Raw genomic sequence first — 18300 nt, 5'->3', positions numbered from 1 at the left:
TACAGTTTCAGGTGAGTTCTACAAGAATTCTTTTTAAACCACCATTTCATAACATCGCTGCCTTGCTGAAAAACCTGCCATGATTCTCGAAATGCCTCAGCCGGGCTTTCAGAGTTCCGTAAGGTGTGGTCACTACCTCCCCAACCTTGTTTTTCATTATTATAACACAAATGCTCCTCATAGCGAGGTCCCAAACATTTCTGCTTGTTCACCAATGTTGGGTGCCATCATCAACCCCACACCCAGCCATGCTCTAGCTTTTCCTTTTTACAATCAAAAAATCTTAGCCATTTTGGTCATCTGTTATTGTGATAGTATCATGATAAATGCACTGCTATTCTAGGTATACTGTGCCACCCCACCCATAATTTTCTAAACACACCATGCTCTTCTGCACCTCTGTATTTATATAATGACCTTGCAGTTGCCTGAAACGTTCTTCCTTCTCTTTTCCTCCTTGAAAAACTCTACTTGTCCTTAAGTATAAATCAGGTGCTACTTCTCAAATTGCTACCCCCCGCCTCCCAAACATGACACTCAGCAGGTAGAATTTATGGACCTTTCTCTATGCTATCATTCCACTAGTTTATACCACTGTTACATATTTGTCACATATACTTAGAGGGCTACCTCCCCTGGTAGGTTGAGGGCAAAACACCTAGAGGTAGGAACCACACCTTATATGTTCCTGGATGTCTCTCACTGCTTCTAATACTGAATATGGCCTGTGGCGGAGGCACTTGCTAAACATTTGTTTAATTAAAATTAGTTATTTAATTGTGACTGTAATTTTCTTGCAAGGAGGGACTACGTAATGGTCCCCATTTAGAATCCTGCCAGGTTTATAAAATAAATGATCAAATTTATTTTTAAATTACAAAATATGTGTTACATTATTAATTATTTCATATACAGTGTACATTTTCTGAAACCAGAAACTGTCTTATACTTTTTTCAAATAGTAAATATATATGATGGATGGATGGATGGATGGATGGATAGACGGACAGACAGATGGATGAGTGGATGGATGGGGAGCAAAGGAGAGAGTTAGGAACACAGATCTTTTTTTCCTTTCCATCCTTTTTTCAACATGTATTTAAAATGGCTTATAAAGAGTACAAATATGAGGAGATAGCAAGTTTGTTTCTTTTAATCTACAAACCACATTGTTGACAAACAACTGTTTTTTACTTCTTTAAGCATTCATGAATAAACACTTTCATGCTGAAGCAACAGCTACCAGTACAGCTAGAATGTGCGTCTTAAGATCCACATCTGAGCTGAGGGTCCAAGGCAATCTCCATGCATTGTTCTTCCACTTGCTGACACTATCGATAAGCTTCTAACAGGAAGGCCAGTTAGGGTAAGGTGATTGATGAATAAACATCAGCAACTGTCACAATAAAAATGGACAAGGCTCTTCCCAAAGCTGGAAAACCAGTACAATAAAAGGTGGCCTGGTTGTGAAAGTGCTATTTCTATTTCCATGAATCCAATATTTATATACAAATTTAAGGATTTGATGTTGGCATTACTTCACGCAAGGTATAATACAGGCAGAAGGCAGACAAACTTCCTTGCCAAACACCTTCATTTAGATCCACAGCTGAGAGCCCATTTCTTTCATAACTTGGAAGAATGAGGTAGACAAAAGTAAGTTCCTTTTACCTCATCAGAGCTAAACAACGGCAGCGGCACAAGTACCGGCAGTTGATTAAAGGCATTGTCCTGACCACCGTTACCACCATGGCTGAGCAAGGGCTGCCTCGTGGAACCAGGTCAGAGGACATTGATTTCTCTATTCAACTCAGAGGCACCACTTTGTAAATGACACAATCATTTTTGGGTACAAGAGGTGCTTTAAATGTGGTAACATTATATCATTTCAGCTATAATGATCATAATTACTTATTTCTTTTAATCACAACCCACTTAACCACTTTAGTACAGAGGACTAGTTCAAGGAGTTTAATTTTCATTCAACATCTAATCTTTGTGTTTACTGAAACCCTTCACGGGCTTTGTTTACTGTCTGCTTGCTGGCCTGGACGTTTGATCTTGCAAGACTAGATCAGACAGGGTCAGATAAAATCCTGATTACTAGAATAAACCAGACTTGGAGAAGTAACACTGATTTTTATAATCTTCATTTCTCCCAGCTTTTTAATATTTTGCAAAATAAGCTCAAATAAACAAAATTAAGACAACTAGCAATCAGGGGGTTCTTGAGCAATGATTGAGAAAAGGAAAGTGATGGGAATAATTTTGCTTTCTGGCCAAAATATGGGGTTTGGTTAAGTCCATTTCATTCTAGTGGTATTATTTTATGACACAAATAATTTTATGATATCCACTAGTATTTATGTGAACTTTCAATGACCCCTTAATTATTGTGACATATTAAATACTTGAGATTAACCTAACCAGACTACAGTTCATTTTGCTTTTGGTGCCAGATAAAAAACACTTTAGATATAAAATTATTTTCTTTTAACATCAATTTCAATTAGAAAACACTTAAAATATATGAGCCCTTCTTTGTTAAGGCATTATCTTATTCTTATATGATCCCTTGCAAAAGCAGATTGCCATAAGAATATAATTTTCCATGGTATGGCATACATAGTTGCCACTTAGTTTCATAAAAATGATGGGGCAAGTTTATATCTGGAGTTAATACAAAAGAATTAGTTTTACAAATAAGTGTCTTATTAAAATGTACAGAATTTATGAAAGAAAAACTGATGTGATAAAAACCAAATAATCCCAAGAGTTCTTGAAAATAATTTTGTAATAACGTGAATGTTTTTAAGTCCTGTGGATTATCTCTGTGTCCAACACTAAAACTCCTACACATTAAGCAACTGTTAATATGGTCATTTTTTTTCCTTTTACACAAAATGTACACTGTTTTATATATATACGTACACATATGTATTTATATATACAGATATATATGTATGTATATATATGTATATTTATATATATACACTTTGGAGCTTATGAGTTCTACATTGTAAAATCTAGGCCAGAAACAATTATAGTATGAGATGAAGAGCAATCAAAAATGCTATCTAAGCCAACCTACTACACCATCCATCCACTTCATTTTCTTCAATATCAAAAACTTCTGGGAAGCAGGTTCATGGTTCTGGACCTTAAAACCAGAGAATACAAACTCTGTCTCCCCATCTACCCTGAATTAACACTAATGTTAACTCAAATATGTCTCTGTCACCGTGATTATCTTTGAAATTAAAGAAAAAGGGTAAACAGAATGTGTTCTGCTGTGATCACTGGGGAAAATAAAGTTAACATGCTAAGCCAAACCAACTTAAGACTTTTTAAAGAATAAGTATAAATAGTTTAGCTATAATAACAACAAATACAAAAAATGCACATTAAAATGTTTACTTCAAAATTTAGACAATTCCATTTGTATATAGTTTTTACATCTGTTTTTAATGATATCAAATTATTGATTGTTCATTTTTCTCATATTTATTTAAGCATTAACTATAGAATTTGCAATGTGATCTTTTTTTTTAATCCTTCCAGTAGACTTTTATTTTTGCCAGGTTTTAGTCATATTTACTTTGATCTTTCAGAGTATATAATTATTTTACTGTTTATTTATTTCTATGAGAAGAGAAAAAAAATTTGACCTAGGAGATCTATATGTGGCAATTTGTAACAGAATCACATAGCTTATGTTTAGGAAATCATGGTTTTGATTAAGAAGCAACCATTTAGTTCCCACTGTTTTATTAAAACAGACATTAGCAGATAATAGGAAACATATTTAACAATGTAGCCTGAACTTAGTTTGGGACATCATTAAGTTCACTCAAGATTTTCTTCTCTACTGAATATCACCCATGGTACATGTAAATAGGTAACTTGGGGCTGAAAACCAGGTGGGAGGAGATGAGGGGAAGGAAAACCAGAAGGAGCGTGGAACTCTTAACTCTGGGCTCTCAGGAAGGGCCCGAAGGTAGAATTGTGGGTGTGCTATGACTAATGTCCACCTTTTTTTCATTCTGAAAATAGATGGACACAAACAGAAATTTTACAAACAAAATCATAACTTTCTCGTGAGAAATGGATTGTACTAGGAACTCCCACAGCAACATCTATTCATAGCATAAAGCTTCCATCAAATGAAACATGCCTGGATAGGTCCAACACTTCCTTTTCTCTGAGGGTTGAAAGTTAATAAAACGCTCTTCTTTGGGTGTTTATTTTCTGTGCACCATTATACCTGTCGTGAATTCTTTGTTTTTCCTCCCACTCCCTTGGCTGATGAATCAACACCACTTGAACTGTTTTACAGCAGCTTGTGTTTACTTCACACATACCTTAACCTTCCCTTTTCTCCTCCTACTGACACACACACGCACACACACACTTTTCAACAGCAGTGACGAGCTCCATCTCTTTGAATAGCATGTGTACACAGTGTCTGGCAGTCTCTTCAGGTGTGGGTCCTTGACCTCCTGACTGAAATCAAGGTCTCAGTCTGCTTTTACAGCACTTAAAGATTTAACTGTGCATTTACTATCTTGAAAAAAAAATGGAACTTGAAGAACTGATTTTCTAAGAAAAGAGAAAAGTAGAAGACATAAGTGTTAATGTGTGTGAACATACACACACACACACATTTTGTAGTGGCAATTCTGAAAACACTACAGTGAAGGGTTTCCAGTCTTTCTGAATCTGGAATTATCCTCTAGCCTATTAAAAGAGGACGCTCTCTTCCTTTTTCTTATAGGAAGTAAATGGGATTTAACAAATGACCTTGAAGCTGAGTGATTCTTTTGATTTTTAACCAAAGAGGATATGCTCAAGCACGTTAACAATCTTATTTTAAAAGAAAAGCCTGGAGACACACTTACAGAAAAGAAACCCTTCTGAACCACACAATTACGTCCTATAATGAAAAGGAGTTATTCATCTTATCCTGAACAAGAGTTAATATTAATAATATTCTAAAGCAAGTGCCCAAACCAGAATTTAGAAGTATCCTAAGAATTTTAGAATATGTTGAAAAGAAATGGATCTTAATTCAATTTTCAGCGAATTTAATTTCTCCTGGGTAGTTCAGCATCTTGACTTTCCTTATAAATTGTGTATTTAGCATAAAATGCTCTCATTCCTTTGTAATCAGAAATGCCAATGCATGTAAAGCTTATTTCCTCACAAGGCAACCTTATAAACAAGCTCCTAAATACTCAACAACCAACAAGCATTACTCTGAGACGCTCTCTCTCCCAAAGGAAACCTGCAGGTAGCAAAACAAATAAATTCATCCTTTACTTCTACCTACCCACCATAAATGTCATTTGGACCTCATATGGGGTCAGTGAATTGTCAGCAAGGCTATGAGAACCTATAATAAACTGCGATGGATGATGTCATAATCATGTAAAATATGGACTGGAAGACCCTCAAACATCAACCTATTATGTTGCCAGAAATTCCCCAAATCCCCTCAGAAGCTGGTAGCATTTGAATTAAACAGCATTTGAACTGGGATGAGAATACCAGAATGTTTCCGACATATTTGCAAAGGCAAAATAATCACTGATATATTTAAAGGGCTAGATGGTCTGAATAGCATGACATTTATTATATAAGAGAATTGTATATTCAGGACCAGACATAATTTCATATAAAATACATTACGACTAGTACAACTACTAACTATTAATTATTGTTATAGGATGACAGCTATTATTTATTAAATAATTGCTTTGTGCCAGTATTTACTTATTTAATCTTCACAGCTAGCCAGTGACTGACATACTTCTATTATTTCAATTTTCAGATGAGGAGATTGAGTCTTGGTGAAGTTAAATACTTTGTGCAAGCTCACACAGCTAACAAATGGAAGACAAAGATTTGAACACAAGTCTGCCTCATGGCAGAGTCCTTTTGCTTTAACCCCTGCTATAGAATTGTCTCCAAATAAATACAACATCAAAACTCCATTTCTGACCAAATATTTCCTGATACAACAGTCCTTCCAATTTGTTAGTTGATACTTATAAGTGCTGATTTAACCTAGAAAGACTGCTTTCAAATTTCCGTTAAAATATTAGTGGAAATGATTTATTGATTGAGCTTGCTAAATAAATATACACCTATCGGAAATAAACCATTTCAAAATATTTTTAAAGATCTCAGCCTTCACAAGCATCACTTGTAGAAACTGCAAACTTCATATATTATGTTAGAATTTTACTTTTATTTCTAACAACATCGTAGTTTTAAGGGAGCCAATTTGATCTTTTAATGAAAATGTTAAGAATCTTATCTTTATAAAAAAATCATATAAATTTTTATTTAAAAAATTATTATCTAAAATTGGCATAAGTTCCAAAGAAGCAACAACTCATTGGTCTAAGAAAACAGGCTTTACAAATAAAAAGTTTACCTTTAATCTTCTTGTACTTTTTATACCATCTCCCAAACTCCTGGCACTTGGTTGCTGACACGTTGGCATAATATGTGCTATTTACAATGGATGAAATCATACTCTGTAAAGAAAAAAAAAGTTATTTTCCATAAATATCAGCACTCCTTTTTAGGGATCAGAAAGGATACATTATAGCCCATACCAATCTCCTTTGTCTTTTAAATTTGGAGTCACCACCCTGCAAAGTAAACTATTAAACATCAAACATGATTATCTAAATTTACTATCCCTTTAACTTGTATGATGGCAGTGCTTTCTCAAAAAAGAAAAAAAAAAAGAACACAACCTGGAGACAATGTCAAAAATGGAGGGGGCAGGACATACAGATTAGATGCAAAGCGAAAGAACAGTTGTGATTTAGGAACCAGAGCAAAAGGTGAGATCAGATGATCCAGCATCCGTCATCCAAATAATGCCTTTCAGATGTTTCTGTTCTGTTTCCAACTGCAACAAGCTTATGGAGCCAAGAATCAGAGAACATCCGTGCTACACACTGCAGAACAACATTTAGGGAAATAAGTTAAATTAATATAATTTATAGAAACGTGTGATTAGCACTTGTGTGAAAATTCACCAAATGAAAAAATTAACAAGCGCTATTTTAGAGCCGGGGAAACTAAACATAACACTTATACTGTGTTTCAATAAAAAAACAAAATCAAAGCTAAAACTTCCTGAGTGCTTAAGTACTTGATTCCTTCTTGCTCTTCATCCTCCTCTCCTTCATCAACTCAAGCCCTAAGCTAATTTGTTTGTAAATCTCCTAAAAAGGAAAGAGAAGGGGAGCATAACTTGATTTACCAACGAAAAATTAAAATTATCATCACACACCTTGAATTAAATTTTCTACCGAGATATGTTTTCAGTCACTATGGCATGTTTGGACCAACATCTGTGGCAGATGTTACCTTACACCTGAATGACTGATACTACATGTGTATGTTTTATACATAGATTGTATTTCTGCAAATTCTGTCCAAAAACAAATGGTCATAAACAATTCAAGAGATCCAAATGACCTCCATAAGGATTTGAAAGCTCCTTGCCTTGAAATCTCATCTTTCTTAAAAAAGGTACCCCAAATATGGAGCGGTTCAGTGAAATCTTAGAACTTTTAGCGGCATTTCTACAAAGTAGCTAAGATTAAAAGGATAACAATAAATCACAGTAATGGCAAGTTATTTACCAGGAGGTACCAACGCCAGCAGATAGCCCTGTACAGACTCTCATTCGAAACAATTCCCTCTGTGAGCTCACAGTCTCCCTCTTTCTTAATCAGTACACAGTACTAGCGGGAGAGGGGGGTCCTAGTTCAATTCACAGAAACCTCTTTGGCCCTTTCTACATAGCAGATAGCTCTTCTTCCCCCATTTACTCATCTCTAAATGAAAATTATGTTCTCTAAGGGGGGATAATAAGGAGAACTTATTTTAATCTGAGGATCTGAACCCAGCCCTAGGAACGCAAAGAACCAGTAGCACCCGAGTGTATCACAGAACTTTCAGAGCTTTGTCTGCTGCTTTAGAAGATCAGTGGAACTCTAATCTTCCCGAGGCATGGTTCTTTGTATATGATTAATACGTAAAGGCATAAGGAAGTTTGGCTAGCTGAGCCACTTCCGTCTCTGGGCTGAGCTTTTCTCTCTGTCCTAGTCTGCGAGACCCTGGAGGGCAGTGACTATGTCTGTATAATATGTCTAACAGAGCTCTGATGTGAGATATCTGAGTCACTGAAATATGACAGATGAAAAGGGACAGAGATGAAATTTTAAAATGCCAAACTGAAATGTCATAATAATGAAAAATTTACCTTGAAAGCTGGCTAGTAATAGATGTACCAGCCACACTGGTGTATGTGAATAATTGCAAATGTACTTGTCATCTCTCTATGTTGTTTGTAGGAATGTTCTCCTCTGGAAAGGCATAGGATTTATAGCCATGGCAGGAGTCAGAGCTAAACCTTCTATTGCAAAGTGGTCTACAAAGCAGACTAAAATGGAAAGCGTTTCAAGCACTGCCTGGAGCTGTCCTTCAACCCTTCTTGGCGCATAAGCCCAGGCCACAAACCCGTATCACTCTGGCCCCACATAATCTGCATTTCCCTCACTCCCTGGACTCCTGCCTGTCTTTGCTCCAAATGCATTTGCATTCACACTGCACGAGGCCACTGTCAATCTATGTGGCAAGGAAATGAGTATCTGGGCTACCATTAGCTCCATCACCAGGTCCTATCCTAGAGTCACATTTATACTCCTTTAAAAAGGAGTTGGCTTCCCAGAGACTCAATCAGATTTCTTCTCTTCCCCAGATTACTATAAAAGAGTCTCTATCTTGACTGATCACAGAACAAAAAATAAATAGGTTTAAGGTAGGAACTGAGCAAAGGAACTGTGTAGCAAGTAAAGATAGTTTTCTAGATAATAAGACTCTTTAGTCACCAGAAAGATCTCTTCAAATTTGTGGCACATTTTATTGCTTTTAAGTCCCTGCAGGTCTTTACATACATAGTTGACACTCAAAATAGCTTTACTGATATGAACTGTTGTAATTCAACCTGAGAGAGCTTTAAAAACAGAAGAGGTACATCTTGGGGACATTTTAGATGAAAGGTTATGTTATGTCTTACTATTGCAGTTTCAAATGTGAATATTCTCTTATCCTTAATGATACTGTTACATTCTCATAGCCTAAGTTGGAATCACTAGGCCTCACTAGAATATTCTGGACACATACTCCAAGGCCTCTTAACATTAACATCAATTGATGTTTTTAAAATCAAAACTTAATTGATTATAAACAAAATTGAAAGGGGGTAACACAGACCTAGTACAAGCTAACCTTTCCTCTATAAGGAATAATGTCCTCCAAGGTACTGGGCACAGAAAATCTGTATTTACATTAATCCATTCTATAACCACATTTTTTAAAATACTTTAATGACATTGAAATTTGGATGAATCTTACAATCAAGAGCATCTTAGACCTGATAAGATACAATTGCTGCAAAGTGGCATGAGCAATGATTAAAATCTCTCTCATCTACTACTCTGCCAAAAAGATCTAATTTCCATTTACTGCTTTTTAAAATATGTATGTAATTTTGTAGTTTATGTTGCTCTTTTATATTTTTCAATCATTCTAGACCAACCATACAACTGGACTTTCAGGATCCCCACACCCTGTTGATAAATGAACACGATCTGAATCCATGTTTTTAATCCAGAATGCAACTAAGTCCTGAGTATCCATGTTAATATAAAGCAATTCTGATACAAACAACCCAAGAGATCTCTGCATTGCTATTTTTAACACTTACATGAAGGGACTATGTTTTACTAAGGGTAAGACAGAGGGTGCCAGAAAATTGTATATACATTTTAAGAAAGGAAAAAACTGTATTAAAAGTATGCTGATGGTAACCCCTTTGAGCACCTCTTATCATTGCAGAAGTCAAACGTGACGTGTATTCATCTTTGTTATCGGTTATACATTATTACAATTTTAATACAGTTTTATTTCCTTTCTTAAAAGGTGTATACATTTTTTTGGCACCCTCTGTAGTAAAGTGACTTTGCATTTGCTAAGCACACTCCCCTTTGTGTGGTGACGGGCTGTGAGGAAGAACGGGCGGGCACACATACGATGTGCAAGCGAGTCAGCCCCTTCAGATCCTCAGTCACAGCTATACGCACCATGTGGACAGTAACGTAGACAAAGCTAGTCTATGAAAAAATACTATGTATTAAAGTAAACAGGAAGGTTCAAAATGTCTTCCCAACTACAGAAACGTTATGGAAATTTCAGACTTCTTTGTAATTAATCATGAAATTTTAAGCATGACGAGTATAGATGGAGGAATGAAATCTAGGTTTCCTCATTTGCAGTCACTCTGACACATCATTTGCCACTTATATTTGAAAGGTTTCTTTTTTTTTAATAAAAAAAAAGGTATTTAAACAACCAAAATATACCAGAATTAGTTACTCCAAAGTTTACTAGCTGATTTGAATTTGCTCTAAGCCGAACTGCAAGAGATTATTATAATATTATTAGTAGTACTTAGTTCAGCTAAATAGATTGCCTTATTTAAAAATACATTGTCTTTTAAATTCCTGAGACAGATTTTAAACTCACTTGTTTGTTTTTGATTAGCCCAGAGAATAGATGTCACCTGTGATTAAAAGTAGGGTTCCATTTTTCAAATTGAGGGCCCAGAAGCTCATATTGAAGCAGTCTGTCCAAAGTCAAACAGCAGCACCACATAAAGACCCTACAACCAGGCCACACTATTCCATGGGTCTCCCAAAAAGGAACACCAATTAATGAAAGGAAGGAAATATTCACCGCCACCTTCATCAGCTAGCACAAGCTCAATAGCGGATACTGCAGCCAATTTTTTATACAAAGAAACACGGTGACAAAAAATATCAGGTCCCTCACATGAGCTAATTAAGAAGGATAGAACCAGAGAAAACTAGGGAATCTAAGGGTTAATTTAAAACTTAATAGAAAAAGCAAAACAATAAACATAGGTTAAGATGATTTGTACATTTAGAAAGACAGAGATCTGAGTATCCCCTCTTCCTTCCCAAAAAAGAAAGATAAAATAATTAGGTATCTTTTGCCATATTCCCCTTGGCTTAGTGAAATTTATTTGTTTGAACAGCAACATTATACTAAGAGTAGCTAAGATGTGCATACATAATATGCTCGCTATGAAAAAGAATATTATAAAACCAAAGCGAAGGGTTACGTGACTGTCAGTGAGAACGCCCTGCCTGAGCAAGAAGGCTGTCGGAAGTGTGGGGGGTCGGGGGGGCTGGCATCCCAGGGCCTCCCTCTGCATGTCAACATGGAGGATAGAGCATGATGCAGGCAATGAGTAAGATACGCATTCGTTGTTCATTTTCAGCCTTTTCAATGTGCTTTGTGATATGCTAAATAACATCTTGAACGTGAGACTATAATGATACTTCAATTAAGCATGGGAAAGGGAAAAAACTGATTTGGAGGAATCACTTTGTCGAGAAAAATTCGTTTAATGTCATTTGGCAGCCTTCCACTATCCCATTCTATCCCTATTTCTGAGCTATACTATCAGAACCAATAGTTGTAAGAAACACTTCGTGTGGGCTTCGGAGTGTGCAGAGACGACATTCTCTCCAAAGTAGCTGCTGCTGAATGGCCTGCTTATTTGATGGTGGCACCCTCACCAGAGGGCTTTACGGTTTCGGAGAGATTATTTGTGGGGAAGTGCTAGCACAAGATGTGGGGTTCCCTCCATGCAATCATTTCCTACGGTCACCACAATCACCCAGTTAGGAATTCTTTTAAAGCTGTCACTCGTGAGCCTCCTTCAACACGAGTTCATAAGGTTGGGCCTCGAACTAAAACATGCTTGCATGAAAATAACTTAAAGGGACAGTTGGCAACTGGTGAACACAACACCGGGCCGGCAGTCGCTCAGCCACTTGTCTGTAGATGAGCACACGACCATTTGCTTTTCTACTGACCCAACCGGCTGCTTGATTGCACTGTCCAATGATTCTGGCACTTTGTACATTGTACATAATGGTACCCAAATGGACAAGGCTTGCTTAGGATGACAGAAAAAATTATCCTACCGTCCATTACTAAAAAAGACTATAAATTCCATCTCATCATCATACTAGAAATCCAGTAACATTTTCACAGTTCAGTAACTTCAGTCAGTCATTTTGTTCCTCAAATATTCGGCAACAAAACCTCAACTTAGGCGCATGGAATTTTAAAAACATATCTACATGCTCAGTGAAAGAAGCCAACACAAAAGTACAAATATTCTATGATTCTACTTTTGAGCAAATTCATAGAGACAGAAAATAGAACAGAGGTGACAACGGACTGGAATGGACAGGGGGACAGGAACTATTGCTTAATGGTTACAGACTTTCTATTTGAGGAGGTGATGAAAAGTTTTGAAAATAGGGGTGACAGTTGCACAACATTATGAATGTAACTGATGACACTTAACTGTAAACGTAACGGTTAAAAAGATAAACTTCATGTTACGTATATTGTACCACAAAGAAAAAGATTTTTTTAAAGCACATCTGAAGTCACAGAAAACATTTAGGGGGGCGGGGGGCGGGGGCAGAGGAACATTGGAAGGTGCATGCATTTGCAAGTTATTTGTTCTTTCAATGCAATTTTCAGTTAACAAGACTGTCCCTTTAGTCATTCCATTTGATCTTCATAATAACACGTGAGGTCAACAAGTTAAGTACTGTTAGCTCTCCTTACTTTAATGGATCAAAACCCTGAGGACCTGGAGTTTTGTCTTTTAACTCTTCCTCGAGTAAGAAGAAATATGCCACAGAAATACGTGTTCACAATGTTTTCACATTGGAACAGTGAGGGAAGACCATTTCATAAAGACCTGTGCCTGAGGTATGATAAATCAGGCTGCTTGGGGCTGCTGATGTGCCTGAAGGAAGAGGCTAGAAGCGGTGACTCAGGGGGACATCAGAGGGAAAGGAAGAGGCCGTCAGCATGTAAACACGTTTTGAAAGGTGAAATCAAAAATAAATACACAGACACACAAACACAACCTACACTTTCCACGCATCTGGCCAGACAGAGAATACCTAAATCATGACTTCCCTTTCTTTAAATATATATGCCTCAGGCTGCAATTGTTGTCCTTTTATGGATTTTCCCCCTCTTTTCTTCTGCTTTCAAGGCTGCTCTTTTGAATAATAGGCCACTGGGATGTTCAAGAAAGTGTTTACTAGCCACTGAATCATTCTTTTATGCAATTGCCAAATCCGAGTGAGAAAATCCCTAATATGGTTTGGCTTAGGGGTAATAAGGAAGAATTATTTCAAAAACAGACATCTTTTACTCATGAACTGAGTCTATTTTAAATAGCCCAATTGCCTACCTTTTGAAGTAAACAGTATTGGGTGCTTGACTGTCTTCTTTCTAGATTGAAAGCTCATTCCCTCTCGTTTTCACCACTGTGTCCTCAGCCCATTCTATCCCAAAGTGCCGACCTTAATTGGGACTCCAGTAATGCTGGTGGAAAACACTGCTGAATTATTGTTTCACCTTCTTAGAACAGAAAACGCATTCTTTTTTTCACATTATGTAGGTTGAACTTCAAAAAATGTATATACCTGTTCTACTACAACCACCATGTTGCTGTTCTACTACAACAAAATGGGTGAGCTTATCTCTACACTGAAATGCAATCTAGTATGCAATTTAAGTGAGTAATCTGGAATAGTTAAGGGTAATAGATGTCGGATTAATGCCAGGGTCTACATTACATGCCCATGCTGGCTGAGGACTACTCCAACGAGATGTCCCATAATCACACAGCATACCACAAGCCTTAATCAAATCTCCCCCAAATCTAAACAATAGAACTGAGCCCCTGTTTAACTAAAAGTGTGCTGAACATCCATCAACCATCAAATTATTACGTTCACTGTATCTAGTTCAAAACATTTTAGAACTGCCAAGAACACTGTAAAAAAAATAAAAATTTACACTTTATAGCATTTTTATATTTAATTCATTAAACACATTAGAGCAACGGTTCCCAACCAAGAGTGATTTTGCTCCCCCCATTTTGGTTGTCACAACTGGGGTGAGAGGAGATGGTGGCAGGCTACTGGCATCTAGAGGGTAGAGGCCAGGTATGCTGCTAAACATGCTACCATACACAGGACTGCCCCCCACCACAAGGAATTATCCAGCCCAGAAGGTTCACAGGGCCAGGGTTGAGAACTCCTGCCTTAGGGCAACAACTACATGGAAGACATGCATTGTGCTGAATGCTGAGAACATGAAGCTAAACAAGAGTTGGCTTCTGCTATTGTGGGCAATCCATTGAGTGACAGCAACTGGCGGATAACACTGACAACAGGCGATGATAAGTGCTGTGACAGAGGTGTGTACAAAAGGCTACTAAGAGCAGGAGAAGCAACTACTTCAACTGGGAGGTCAGGGTACTTCACCAGCAGTGACTTTCCAGCTGGAATTTGAAAGACGATTTCATCACGTAGAAGAGAGCAGCGCATGCTAGAGAAACAACACATGCAAAAGCCAGCAAGTGGCAAACTGAAGGACTACAGCATCATCAGCATTGTGGGTAAAGGCTACCAAAGCCGGAGATTAACACGGCACAGCTCCCTGGAGGGCCAGTCTCATGAGGACAGAGGAAGGTTCATAATTTAACGGGTAAGGTAATTTTTATGCCATGTTTAAAAATACCGAAAACACAGGTATATGGAGTAGAGTATAAACTCTGCATGAATTTTTAAAATAACACAAGAAGCTACTTTGTTAAACTTGAAATACTCAGGGTAGAAGGGTACTAGTTAGGTTCCTTCCATCTCAGCAGTATTTTGGTGACATTTAAACGATGACTAGTGTTCCAAATAATTAATTCCACGTGTTTGGAACACAGAGTGGGTGCAGGTAGAGGGAGGAAAGTGGCTCTGGTGGGAAATTAGGCTGGACAGTGTCATCTTGATGATTTTACAGGCAAGGCTATGAAGTCCGTACTTCCTTCAGGCTGGGAGGGGGAGTTACTGGAGGATCGCAGACAAGGAAATGGCAGGAGAAAAGTTATGATTCTGGACGACAACATTTTTCAGATGAGAGGTGACGGAAGTCTAAACAAGGCGACGACATAAAGAGGGAGATTTTAGATGTGGAGGCAGTGAAATCTATAGGAGTAAACATGAGAGTGCTGGAGAAGAAAGTTTTTAGGTTTGGCAACCAGGAGAGCATGCAATGAGAACAAAAAATGGGGGGGAAAGGTAAAAACGATCTCATCTGAACCGCAAGACAATCCCCGTGTAGAATACGGGGAAACAATCGCACCCAGTTTACAGGTGAGTTTAACGAGGCTCTGAGGATGGCAGGGCTTGCCAGGATTGCACAGCTGGTATAAAAGAACTAAGATCAGAGCTCAGAGCTCTCAGCTCCTGATTTGGGTTCTTTCTACTCACGCTGTCTCTCTAGTCTCTAGTTGTAATCAAACCTGGTCATCAAGATAGATCAGTTTGTACCGAATTTCCATGGGCCTTGAAAGCCCTGGATAAAATTTTGAATTGGTGATATTAAGTTAGGAGCTTGTATACTTCTAGGCAAAGCCCATTTTGACTTCCATGGGAATCCGAGAGAAAATTAATAGTGTAAAATTGTGAAATTCAGGACAAACAATTGAAAGTTTTTTTCCTAAATTGTTCTTTATCCCATCCCTGTGTCTGATCAGAAAGATTCAAAATATTTGTTTTTATTGCTTCATAAATACTCACATTGAAATAAATCAAAATCCTAGCAACAAGCCTTAGCACCTACATACATACCTACAGGCAGATATTGAAATGGCCTGGGTGAAAGCTGTATGTGCAAGAGCAGGCACATAATTGACGGTCAAGAAATACTGGGGTCCCTCTCTATCTAGCCACCTACTACTCAGGTGCATGCCTCCCTGACTTTTGGGGAGCAAAAATATTAACAGCACGCTTTGTCTCAGAGGATCTAAATTCAAAAACATTCTCCAAGATACTCATTAAAAAAAAAAAGAAATGTTCACACCAACAATATCATGTCTCAATAATAATAGCTGATACCATGTATGGAGCATCATTGCACACCAGGTACCAGGCCAAAAATTTATGTGATTTATCTCATTTACTCTCATTACATGATTTAGAACTACTACTCTCCTTGTTTTACTTACAAAGAAACAGGCTCATAAAGGTGAGGTCATAGAGGCTTGTTAAACTAGGACATCAATCCAAATCTATCTGATTCCAGAAGGCAGGCTCTTAACCATTAGGCTTCCTGCTTCTCCCCAACACTCTGTCATCCTAGAACACAGCTCAGGGCACATCAAGTGTCTATGGTTCTTGTCACCTTCCCTGGAACTTGACAGACATGTAATTAGCTCATTGTCTTAAATCAAGTGGAGCAACTCACACCAGGAAATGGATTTCCATTCATGGCTTTAAATAATGTCAACCTGAGTTCACTTCACAGTATTCCTATATGCCACTGCCCAGAGCCACCAAAACAGTGTTTCATCATTCAAAAAAAGGGGGGCCCTTGCCCATGAACACAAATGGAAAAGGCAGCCTTTACCTCTGCTCTTCCCTCCTTTGATCCTCTCAATCTCTTATTTTTGTGGCTTGTTCTAGTTTATGATCAGTTCACTAAAAATGCAGGATCACTTTTCTTTCCCATGCATTTTCTCCTGGTGAGTTCACCACAAAATCTCTACAAATGCATATGATGCAAAGATCATCTCTCTCTGCTAGACAGGGAAAAAGCTCACTAAATAAATAAAGATGGGTTTCACATGGCCGACTCATACCATTGACCAAGTAATGCAATGATTTGGAGCCTCGGCGGTCTGGATTAGGGTCTCAGCCTGTCACTTATCCAGCTGAGTAAATTTAGGCAGGTAAAGTGCTTCTCCCTGGATTTGCTGAGTTGTAAAATGGAGACACTCTTATAATATACGTTATAACATAACGTATATTATAATATACATTAAAAGTTAAAGATTATGAATATAAAATGTTTTCATATACTCCTATTACATCAAAGCTTTCAATAAGTAATAATTTCTACGCTACAACAAAAGCACCGCAATCTCCGTATTTTTTCCACCTCAAATGTAATGACTGTACAAATAAAACACAGCTGTCTAAGCAGGTGTGCCCCTCCTCCTAGGTAGTCCACCCACCAGTGGCTTTCCGCATGTCCGAGAACCTCTCCTGGAGATACTGACCTGGGAGAGAGGGCATTCTTTGGCTAATGTGCTCTGGTTCATCTCTTTGAGCAGTTCCTTTAAGGCATTGCGGACTGTGGCGTGGTTCCACTGCTCTGCAGGCAAGTCTTCCAACTTTGAACAACTGGAAATGAAAGCGAGAATGAATGACATGCAAACCATAACAAAGGGCCCCCACCGCAGAGGATTATGGGTACAGCAGTCACTCCCGGGTCCTATGTCAGCATTAGGAGAACTGCTCAAGAATGGGATGTAATGTGGACCCCGATAAGGGAAGGGCGACAAAACTGCTTCTCTACAGGACCTTGAGAGAGCCCTAAGGTCACTTTAAGTTGGTTATCATACCAGCCTGCGAAAAAGTCACTTCTTATACAAAGACATGCTAATTTTTGAAAATAAGATTTCTCTAATCTGCCGATGGAAACAGTTTGGCAGTGTGATTATAAACTTCCACAATACAAATAATGACTGAACACTCCTAAGGTTCAATGTAAAGAAATGTTCCATCAGATTTATAGCTTAAAGGTCCCACCCTTCACCCTCATAGAAAAATTCAGAGATGTTACTTTCCTAAATAAAAAGTAACTTTTAAGAGAAGATACCAAAGCATTCCTAGACCAGGAGGGAAATGCTGGGTTCCTATTTAAGTACAAATAAGTACAAATTCTCAAAAAAAAAAAAAAAAGGCAAATTCAAACCTGTACACAAAAGGACAGTGTTCCTTAAATCACATGACTTGCAGGCATTTTACAATACAAGACTCTGCAGAGAATCTCTACAATCTTTAAAAGAGGCATAACTTGTCCTGGATGCTGTATCTAAAAAGAAGAAGAAGGAGAAGGGGAAGGAGGAGAAGGAGGGAAGGAAGGAAGGAAGGAGGGAGGGAGGGAGGGAGGGAGGGAGGGAGGGAGGGAGGGAAGGAAGGAAGGAAGGAAGGAAGGAAGGAAGGAAGGAAGGAAGGAAGGAAGCAAGGAAGGAAGGAAGGAAAAAAGGCTTCCCAAAACCTCTGCAGACCACCAAAGAGGGAA

The 18300-nt window shown here is 38.0% G+C and overlaps 1 protein-coding gene across 8 annotated transcripts in view; it reads right to left on the bottom strand.

Moving 5' to 3' along the window:
• SATB2 (SATB homeobox 2) overlaps window positions 1-18300 on the bottom strand; it is a 282872-nt gene that overhangs the window by 84190 nt on the left and 180382 nt on the right. For all 8 annotated transcript variants that reach the window (XM_033112094.1, XM_033112091.1, XM_033112095.1 and 5 more), the window contains 2 exons: window positions 17273-17396; window positions 6440-6542 (listed from right to left, as the gene is read on the bottom strand). In XM_033112094.1, coding sequence (XP_032967985.1) covers window positions 6440-6542; window positions 17273-17396 — 227 coding nt within the window. The remainder of the gene's footprint in view (window positions 1-6439; window positions 6543-17272; window positions 17397-18300) is intronic.

Source organism: Rhinolophus ferrumequinum, chromosome 8 (assembly GCF_004115265.2).
Source record: "Rhinolophus ferrumequinum isolate MPI-CBG mRhiFer1 chromosome 8, mRhiFer1_v1.p, whole genome shotgun sequence".
NCBI lineage: Eukaryota > Metazoa > Chordata > Mammalia > Chiroptera > Rhinolophidae > Rhinolophus > Rhinolophus ferrumequinum.
The sequence above is the reverse complement of the archived record's forward strand: the minus strand, read 5'-3'. Positions and strand labels throughout refer to the sequence as shown.